Source organism: Meriones unguiculatus, chromosome 1, assembly GCF_030254825.1.
Source record: "Meriones unguiculatus strain TT.TT164.6M chromosome 1, Bangor_MerUng_6.1, whole genome shotgun sequence".
Taxonomy (NCBI): domain Eukaryota; kingdom Metazoa; phylum Chordata; class Mammalia; order Rodentia; family Muridae; genus Meriones; species Meriones unguiculatus.
This window is the reverse complement of record NC_083349.1, coordinates 186,489,079-186,498,492: the sequence shown is the minus strand read 5'-3', so window position 1 is coordinate 186,498,492 and position 9,414 is coordinate 186,489,079. Positions and strand designations below refer to the sequence as shown.

The window sequence follows — 9,414 nt, the reverse complement described above, 5'->3', positions numbered from 1 at the left end:
AGGAAAAAGTACTATTATAGATGAAAAAGTAAAGGATTAAAATGACCCTACTATATGACGCAATAAATAAAATCAACAAGGCAATGTTTTAACTCAGAACTTCCAATTTAAAATTGATTGCATGAAATTTACAAATGAGCCAGTGCAATAACAGTTGATATTTTAGAAGACTAGAGGTTTTGATTGTTTTCATTTAACTGTAGGAGTCTGCTGCTAAAAAGAAAACTAAAGGGCTGGAGAGATAGCTAAATGAGCAAAGTGCTTTTCTAGCAAGTGTGACGACCTAAGTTTGATCCCCAACACCCTGTAAAAAGGCAGGTAGTATGGTATGTTTGTAATCTCAGTCCTGGGGAGATGGGAGACAGGCGGGAGCCTTGAGGCTTACTAGCCATCTAGCCTAACATAATCTTCAAGACTGAGATCCCAATGAAAGACCTTATTCCAAAACTTGAGCATATGGCTCCTGAGAAATGACATCCAAGGTTGATCTCTGACCTCCACACGCACATGCACCTCCTGACACACACCTGTAGATCCTCACAGACCCTCAAACACACACATACAAAAGGAGAAAGAGAAAACTAAAAACTAATCATTAGCTGGATTAAAATGATTATCAGGGTCAAAGGAGGAACCAGTCAATGACCAGTATTCTGCAATACTTAGATACTTCTGAATTCTCTTAAAAAAAAAAAGCTTGGGTTTTTTTGTTTTGTTTTTTTTTTTGTTTTGTTTTTGTTTTTTTTTTTTTTTTTTGATCGTTTGTTTGTTTTAGATAGGACCTTGCTATGTAGCTCAGATGGATTCAGACCTAAGGTCCTTCTGCCTCTGCTTCCTGGGTGCTGGGATTATAGGCCTGCCCACCTGTGTTGACTTTTGAGACTGTTCCACGAGAGATATTAATAATTTGGAGTCTGGAAAAGTACAAGGTAAAAGAATAAAAGGCTAGAAATATTTCCATGTAGAGGAGGCCCATCATAGCTAAAATCAAACTTCAAACAAAAATTAAAATTAAGGCATGGCTACCCATCCTTTAGAAGAACCAAGGACTTCCCTCTTAGTACTACTTTGCTGAATTCCTTAAGTTTGGTATGTTGTGTTTCATTTTCTCTTGTCTCAATGCTTTCAAACCTCTAATTACCTTATGGGTTTTTATTAAGATATTTCTAATCTTGGAGAGGTGCCTCAGAAATTAAGAACACTTGCTATTCTTGTTGAAGATCAGGGTCTGGTTCCTGGTACCTATATGGCTCACAGCTCTCTATAATTGCAGGTCCAGGGGGTCTTCTGATGACCTCTTCTGGCTTCTGTCCAGAATAGGTACACATGTGATTCACATATACATGAGGCAAACACCTATACACATAAAAACAAATACATTATTTTTAAGAGATATTTTCTAATCTCAGTTTTCTTCTTTGATCCACTGGTTGTTTAGAAATATGTTGTTTTATTTCCATCTATTTATGAATTTTATAATTTTTCTGCTGTTACTGATTCCTAGTTCACTTTCACTATAGCTGGAAGCCATACTTTGTATGCTTAAATCTTTTTAAATATTTTAAGACTTGTTTTATTATTTGAAGTGGACCTATCTGCGGGAATGATCCATGAGTACTTGGGAAAAATGTTTATTACATGAATCACAAAGACCCGGAATCACTAAAACAATATTGAGAAAGAAGAGTAAAGCTGGAAGCCTCAAACTTTCTGACTGTAAAATTATTAAGACAATACTAACACTGTCATAAGAACAGAGGTCAATGGAACAAAACAGAATATCCAAAAATAAATTCACAAATATGTGGTCAAATAATGTTCAATAAAGTGCCTGGTGAAAAAAAAAAGTGGGAAAGGATAGTCTCTTCCACAAATGGTATTAGGAGAAATGATCAGCTACAGACAAAAGACTAAAACTGGATCTTATTCTTATACTATACACAAAAATCAACTCAAAGCTGGGAATAGTAGCTCACGACTTTAATCCCAGCACCTGGGAGGCAGAGGCAGGTGGTCTCTGAGTTCGAGGACAGCATGGTCTACAGAATGAGTTCCAGGACAGCCAGGGCCACACAGAAAAACCCTGTCTCACAAAACATAACAACAACAACAAAACAAACAAACAAACAAAAAATCAACTCAGTGTGAACTTAAGGCTTAAGTGTAAAACCTAACATCCTAAAACCCCAAGAGGGAAACATAGGTGGAATATTCTTGATGCCAGTCTCAGCAATGATTTCTTGGGTATGACAGCAAAAAACAACAAAACAAAAATTATCAAGTAGGACTACATAAAACTAAAAGGCTCCTGTATAGCAAAGGAAATAACTAAGGGAATGAAAAAGCAAGATACAGAATGAGAGAAAAATTTGTACCCTGTGTATCTGGTAAGAAGTATTTAAAATATATAAGAAATTCCTACAATTCCATTGCAAAACAAACCAAATAAAATTATTTAAATATAGAAAAATAGGGTGGTAAGATGTCTCAATGGGTAAAGACACTTGCAACCAAGGCTGATAACCTGAATTTAATCCCCCAGACCCATATGGTAGAATGAGAGAAAACACACACACACACAACACAAATGAATGAATGAATAAAAAATAAATAAAATTCAGTAAAGAGTGTTAATGGGCAAGGAATGCAAATAGACATCTCTCCAAAGACCATATATAAATAGGCATCATTATATGAAAGGCACTCAACCTCACTAGTCACTGGAAAAAGCAAATCAAAAGCTCAATTACCTCATACCTGTTCAGATGGCTGTTAAATCCTAAGGGGGAAAAAAAAAGAGAGAGATGCATGGAAATTTTAAACTTTGGGCCCTGATGATGAGAATGACAATAATACAGCCATTATGGAAAGCAATATGCAGGTTTAAAAACATAAAATAAATCAACTATATGATGTCATTCCTGGGTATTTATCTAGACTAGTAAAATCAAGATCTCAAATATCTGCACTCCCACATTCACTGCAGCAGCATCCACAATAGCCAAGATATGGAAATAACCTACTTATCTATCACCAGATAAAAGAGTGCCAGTGAGATGACTCCGCAGGTAAAGATGCTTGTCCCAAGCCTATTGACCTGAGCTTGACCTCTAGGCCCCACGTGATAAAGCAAAGAACCAAGTTCCTCAAGTTGTCCTCTTACTTCCACACACCCTGGCCTCCACAGGAGAGCGTTACCACGCTCCCCCCAAAATAAATACAAAATATTCCTTTTAAAAACAGATGGATGAGAAGGAATGTGATACACACAGTAATCTTAACCCCCCTTGAAAAAGAAGGAAATCCTGCTGGTTACAGCATGGAAGAATCCAGAAGATACTGTGCCAAGTGAAACAAGCTAGTCACAGCAGCACAGATACTATGGGATCCCATTCATACGAGGTGTGTAAAATAGTGAGACTTATAGAAACAAAAGGCTGGCTGGTGGCTGGCTGGGAACGTGCAGAAAGGGGAAGAATTGTGCAATGGGCAGAAAGCCCCGGTTACACAGATGGATCGATTCTGGGGATTAGTTGAACGCCATGCTAAAAACTTTAGGGGGCCTCACGTTAAGTGTTCTCAACTCCTCACAAAAGGGAAGTAGGGGAAAGGGTTGGAGATGTGGACATGCTACTGCTTTGATCATCCTGATGGGCTTTATCCATATACATATGAATGTACCTAAAGCCACTAAGCTACATTGTGAATACATCGTTTTTTAATTAAAAAGTAAAAAGCTTTCAAAACTAAAAGTATCGAGCAAGTTCTCTTCAAAGAATCTCAATCGTCTAGTTTATTCTCTAACATTTCTTAAACATAGTGTTACGAGCATGTGCCTGCCTGATTCATGCTTGTTTTGCAGACACCTCAGTTGGAATTGGCATGAGCTAGAGACTTGGATTTTTGTCATGTACTTTCACCATTGTTCCTATAAAGTGTAGTGTTCATTTTGCCCCTGTAACCTACTTTTTTCTAAGCAAAATCATCTGAACAACTATAATCAATAAATTTCTTCAGCTTTTTTCTTGAATGGATTCTAAATCCAATCCGAAGTTACTAGCATATTGACCTGCCTTTGGCCCTGGAAAGATAAAAGAGAAAGCATGCAGACGTTCACAGTCAAGGAGCAACTGATATGCATCTTGTTTTACAAGTGCACAAGCTGTTTTACTCCCACAAAATATGTATGCATTGCACAGTGAGCCATGAAGTTGCTTCTTCCTCAGATTCACAGCACCTTTTCATTCATTAGCTTGTTACCAACTCCTCTCCTTTCTTATTATGAGATGACTGTATTCATACTAATTGAGCCTTAATTCTTCTCAGTCTCTCTACGCTTCCCTTGTTTCTCTGTATACTTATGTTCTTTTACCTTTAGAAGTGTTAAGTTATTTTACTCAACTCAATAATAAATGTAGTGGACTCACAGCATCATCTGGGGGAGTCGCATTTGAAATGTCATGTAATTAAAACTCTGGTAATTCAGTTGTTCTGCCTCATAGATACTAAAAGCAGAGCTGAAAAGGTGACTGCCAGAAGTCTTTTTCTTTTTGTTTCCATCTACTCCTTACCCTTTTGTTATTCTTGGAAGATGGATGCATATAAACAGAAAAGGGGAGAGAAAGAGGAGAGGAGAGCAGGAGTTAGAGGAAATTAGTAATTGTGAAAATGTGGAGCCAGACCAGGCGGTGGTGGTGCATGCCTTTAAACCCACCACTCAGACAGAGGCAGGTGGATATCCTAGTTTGAGGCCAACTTGCTCTACAGAGTGAATTCCAGGACAGCCAGGGCTAGGGCTACACAGAGAAACCCTGTCTCCAAAAGAAAAAAAAAATGTGGAGCGGGAGAGATGGCTCTGTGGGTAAACGCACTTGCCAAGCCTGATGACCTGAGTTCAGTCACCAGGACCCACATAATGGAAGGAAAGAAGCAACTCCCCCAAGTTGTCCTCTGACCTCTACACGCATGCTATGGCATGCTCACCCCCACACAAGCACCCATACAAAAATAAATATTAAACTCAATTAAAAGGAATTAACTATTGCTAATATAGCTAACAACTCACAGGAACCACATCTTTTGGAATGGAGAAGTAAAGCTGAATCGTGCAGTCCAGAGTGAAAGAACTATAAGTTAGTCTACATGTAGTTCTTTAGAGTGACATTTACAACCTTCTTGCCATTTTCAATGAACGCCCACTGCATTTCTATACAGGCAAGATTGGCGCTTGGCATATTTCTTCCTACCTCTGACCCCTCTTCCTCTAACCTGTAGACACCAGCACACTGAAAATGAACTCTGGTTTTCTTACAAACAAACAAACAAAAAGAAAAACTTTTGGTACCCTCTTTCACTCCTTTCTTTTCCTTCTGGACTCAAAGCAGCTCTTTTTCCCAAAATTGTGCAAGTAGGTGGTTGGCTTGATGATCTGATTCCAGTAATCAGACAGAAATGAGTCACTTTCTGTTTAAAAGGTGTCCTTTAAAGAGGAGGCTGTTGAGTGAGTCTGTGTGTACTTTCCGGCTGTGGAATAAGTGACTTTTTATCCATTCCCAAAGGAATCCACCCCAGAACAATTAACATCTATGCATCTGACTAAGAATGATCTCTGAACAGAGAGGTATGTATGTGGGCTCCTGGCCTAGTTAGAGCCATATCAAGTACCATTCTCATTAATCTAGAAATCTCTCAGTGTTATAGGAGTCTTCTGCTTCTCCCCTAATGTTCAAAACAATAAACCTTACAACAAAGTACAGAATTATTTGGGAGAATTAAATATAGAAGCACAGAGAGAAGCAGATGGCAAAACTTGCACTAAAAATAGAAATGTGATGTGGGTCAGTAGTATTTACCCAGCATGCACAAAGCCCTGGGTTCAATTCAATTCCTAGTAACACACACACACACACACACACACACACACACACACACACACACACACAAACACCATACACACACACACACAAATCACATATATATTAATTTTCATTAAAAATTAAACCTACAGTAAAGTTGTAAGAACAATTAAACATTCTTTGCCTGGTTTCAGTTTCTTTGCCACCTTTGTCATTCTCTGTCTTTGTTAAACTATTTGAGAATAAGTGGCCTACATCACAAACTTTCATCCATAAATACTTCAGTGTGCATTTCTTAATAATGGATACTTTCTTTCATAACACAGTACTACGATTAGAAACCTAGCACTGAGGGCTGGAGAGACAGCCCAGTAGTTAAAAGCAAGTACTGTTCTTTCAGAGGACCTGAGTTCAGTTCCCACACCCACATCAGGTGTCTCACCACCACCTGTAACTCCAGCTGGAAGGAATTAATGCCCTCTGGGGGACCCTGTGGGCATTTGCACTCACACATTCATGTAAATACCCACACATAACTAAAAGTAAAATACATGTTTTTTTGAGACAGGGTTTTTCTGTGTAACAGCTAAGGCTGGCCTGGAACTCACAAAGATTCGCCTCCTGCCTCCTGAGTGCCACCACCGTCCGACATAGTAAAATAAATCTTAAAAGAATCAACATTGAAACAATACTTTTATCAATATACAATCTAATTCAATTTTCAACACTTGTCCTGGCAGTATTCCTTGGTAACACGTTTCTCTAGGACTATGTGCTGCATTTAGTGGCATGTCTCTTAGGACCTTAAATCTACAATTCTTCCTCAGCCTTTCTTTCATGGCAATGACATCTTTAAATGTGCAGGAGAGGTAGGGGGAAGATTTGGTCAGCTTACTTTTATTTTTTCTGATTCAGAATCTGTATTTTGATTCAGAATCTGTATTTTTACAGGAACATCACCTAAGAGATGTGTCCTGAGTACTTCAAATCAAAGGGACTTTTGTGTCATTTTATTCAATTGGCAACTTGGGTCATTTTTTCAGGAAAGTGTCTATCAGATTTCTCCACTGTTATTTGTTGTCCTTTGTTAATCTTTCCAATGATTTTAAATCCACAGACATTTGAGACTATATAAATATCCCTTTCTTCAACCAAATGTTACCCAATGACTTTGACACCTATTGATAATTTTTATCTGAACCAATTATTACTATAGCAGCCACAAAATGGTGATTTCATAAATTTCTACATGAATCCTCCTCTCACTTATCCTGTGTTTATACTTATCTAAAAGTTAAGCTTGGGAACATAGCTCAGTGGTTCTTTGTCTGCGTTTCCTGAACTCAGGGAGAGAGAAAGAGGCAGACAGACAGACAAGACAGACAGACAGACAGAGACACAGATAGACAAAGACAGAGAAGACAGAGAGAGAGAAACAGAAAAGGAAAGGAGGGAGGGAGAGAAGAAGGGAGGAAGGAAGGAATAGACATTTATGGGTGGGGCTAGCACATATACCATATTTCTGAGAGCCTGTATAAAAGAGTTAAAGTAAACACATGAAGTATGGGCTCCTCTTAAAACTTTACTGTGGGCTGGGAATGGTTACAGGTGCTTTTAATCTCAGCACTCAGGAGACAGCTCTCTGTTAAGCATGAGCTAGCCTGGTCTACATAGCAAGTTCTAGATCTGTTCAGGGCTACATAGTGAGACTCTGTTTCAAAAGCAAACAAAAGAAGCAAACAAACAAACAAAAAAAAACCAATGTAGGCCCCAGAGATGGCTCACTGGATAGTTACCTGCAACACTGAGCACTGGAGTTCCATCCCTAGGACCCACACAGTAAACGATGAGAACCAGATCCTACAGCTTGTCCTCTGATCGCTACACAAAATAAATAAGATGTAAAAGTAGTACGTGTTATAATGTAGTTCTAAAATTGTTCATTTGTGATGCTCAAATTGACTCAGATTTGGCAATGGGGGGACCTTTTGAGCTGTCTACTCGTTTGACATACTCTTCCAGTTGTGTACAAGAAATCCCCTTGTTTAGTCGTATAAGACCTTTCAAGAGCATCTTATACTTTCCATGTCTGCCTTGGACTGAGCCATTACTCCAAATGAACTGGGTCTCTTTTCATGGACAATGGGTATCCAGGAACCAAGATCTGGACGCACATAATATATTTCAAGATATTAAAATGTCGCTGTTTCCTTAGGTCACCGTATGGAAGACTGATGTGATGGTTTATAACTTGAATTCTAGCATTACCTGTGTGACGTTGGCAACTCCCTTCATTCCAGCAGCCTGCTGCATCGTCTGGAAACAAATCGGATTAAATACTTTTTAACCGTTTACAAGCTCTCAAACCGCGGGAGGAAGTATGACATAAGATAGGGTCACCTCTCCCCTGAAACACTCTCGAATAAGTATAGCTGTGCCCACATTTCAGAGGTTCCAGGCTTCGAAGCCCTTTAGCAGTTCCGAATCCCGGACTTAGTCATCTGTAGGGTCTCTTCGGCTCTGACATTTCTTTTTGCCATTATTATTAGTAAGTGGCCGACTGCTGTGAGTAGGAACGCTCACAGACGTCAGAAAGTGGAGAGACACACAGGGTGCCGAGACAGCGGGCTAAAAAGGACACAAAGAAGAGAAGCTGTGAGCAACGCGTTGCTCAGCCGCGGCGCTCCAAATTTAGCGCCGCGGTCTAGGGAGGGCGAGGTTTTGGCGGGAAGGGCCGCGGGCCTGCGGAGCCTGCAGGGCGACCGGGTCGGAGGCGCACCGGCGGCTCGGCGCACCCTCCGCACAGCCCACCAGGGCTCGCTCTTGCCCTTCTGCTGGGAGGCAGGAGCGGCGGGACGGGGCAGAGGGGGGCGGGGCGGACGGCGCCCCCGCCCCCGGCCGCGGCGAGGCTGGAGAGGGCTGAGGAGGGCTCCGCGGCCGGAAGCGCGGTGCCCGGCCGGCCCGCGCGCCGCCCCTCCCGCCCGCCGCCGACGTCGGCGCTGCCGCGGTAGCCATGGTGACCGGTGGAGGCCCGCCCCCGCCCCCTGCCCCGGCCCCCTGACGTCGGCGCACGTCAGCGCCGGCGCGCGCCTGGCTGGGCCCTGTGGGGCGGGAGGGAAGCAGCGCCCGAGCGAGAGCCGCGGCCGTCGTCCAGAGCCGAGCCGCGCCGCCCGACGCCCTCCTGCCCGCTCCGCGCCGGCCCGCTCGTTCGCGTTCCCGTCGCCGTGTCCTGCAGCGGGGGCCCAGCATGGTCATGGCGGATGGCCCGAGGCACTTGCAGCGCGGGCCGGTCCGGGTGGGGTTCTACGACATCGAGGGCACGCTGGGCAAGGGCAACTTCGCCGTGGTGAAGCTGGGGCGGCACCGGATCACCAAGACGGAGGTGCGGCCCCGGGGTTCGGCGGGAGCGTGGCGAGGTTGCGCCCCGGGCGGGGGACGGCGGGCCTGGCGCTGCGGGGACCGCGGGGCGCAGGTCGGGGGGGAGGAGGTGTCCCCGGGAGGGCATGCAGGCTTCCGTCCCGAGTCTCCCACCCGGGGACATGGTCTGTGGCCTCGGCTC

The 9,414-nt window shown here is 42.7% G+C and overlaps 2 protein-coding genes across 4 annotated transcripts in view; one reads left to right on the top strand and one right to left on the bottom strand.

Moving 5' to 3' along the window:
• Nucleotides 1-7,660: 7,660 nt before the first annotated feature.
• Nucleotides 7,661-9,104, bottom strand: LOC132654604 (sterile alpha motif domain-containing protein 1-like). The gene is made up of 2 exons (XM_060384877.1): nucleotides 8,124-9,104; nucleotides 7,661-7,736 (listed from the first exon to the last, which is right to left on the bottom strand). Exon 1 carries the CDS (start codon nucleotides 9,102-9,104, stop codon nucleotides 8,547-8,549), a length of 558 nt encoding a protein of 185 aa, XP_060240860.1. The 3' UTR covers nucleotides 7,661-7,736; nucleotides 8,124-8,546.
• Nucleotides 8,928-9,414, top strand: part of Sik2 (salt inducible kinase 2) — a 105,994-nt gene continuing 105,507 nt past the window's right edge. For 2 of the 3 annotated variants that reach the window (XM_060373729.1, XM_021656598.2), the window contains exon 1: nucleotides 8,930-9,237. In XM_060373729.1, coding sequence (XP_060229712.1) covers nucleotides 9,103-9,237 — 135 coding nt within the window. In that variant the 5' untranslated portion in view covers nucleotides 8,930-9,102. Of the gene's footprint in view, nucleotides 9,238-9,414 lie in introns of all 3 variants that reach the window. The other variant, XM_021656599.2, reaches the window with a different exon arrangement.

Excerpts from the sequence above, each read along its gene's own strand:
- LOC132654604 (XM_060384877.1), bottom strand. The coding sequence starts at position 9,104 with ATGCTGGGCCCCCGCTGCAGGACACGGCGACGGGAACGCGAACGAGCG.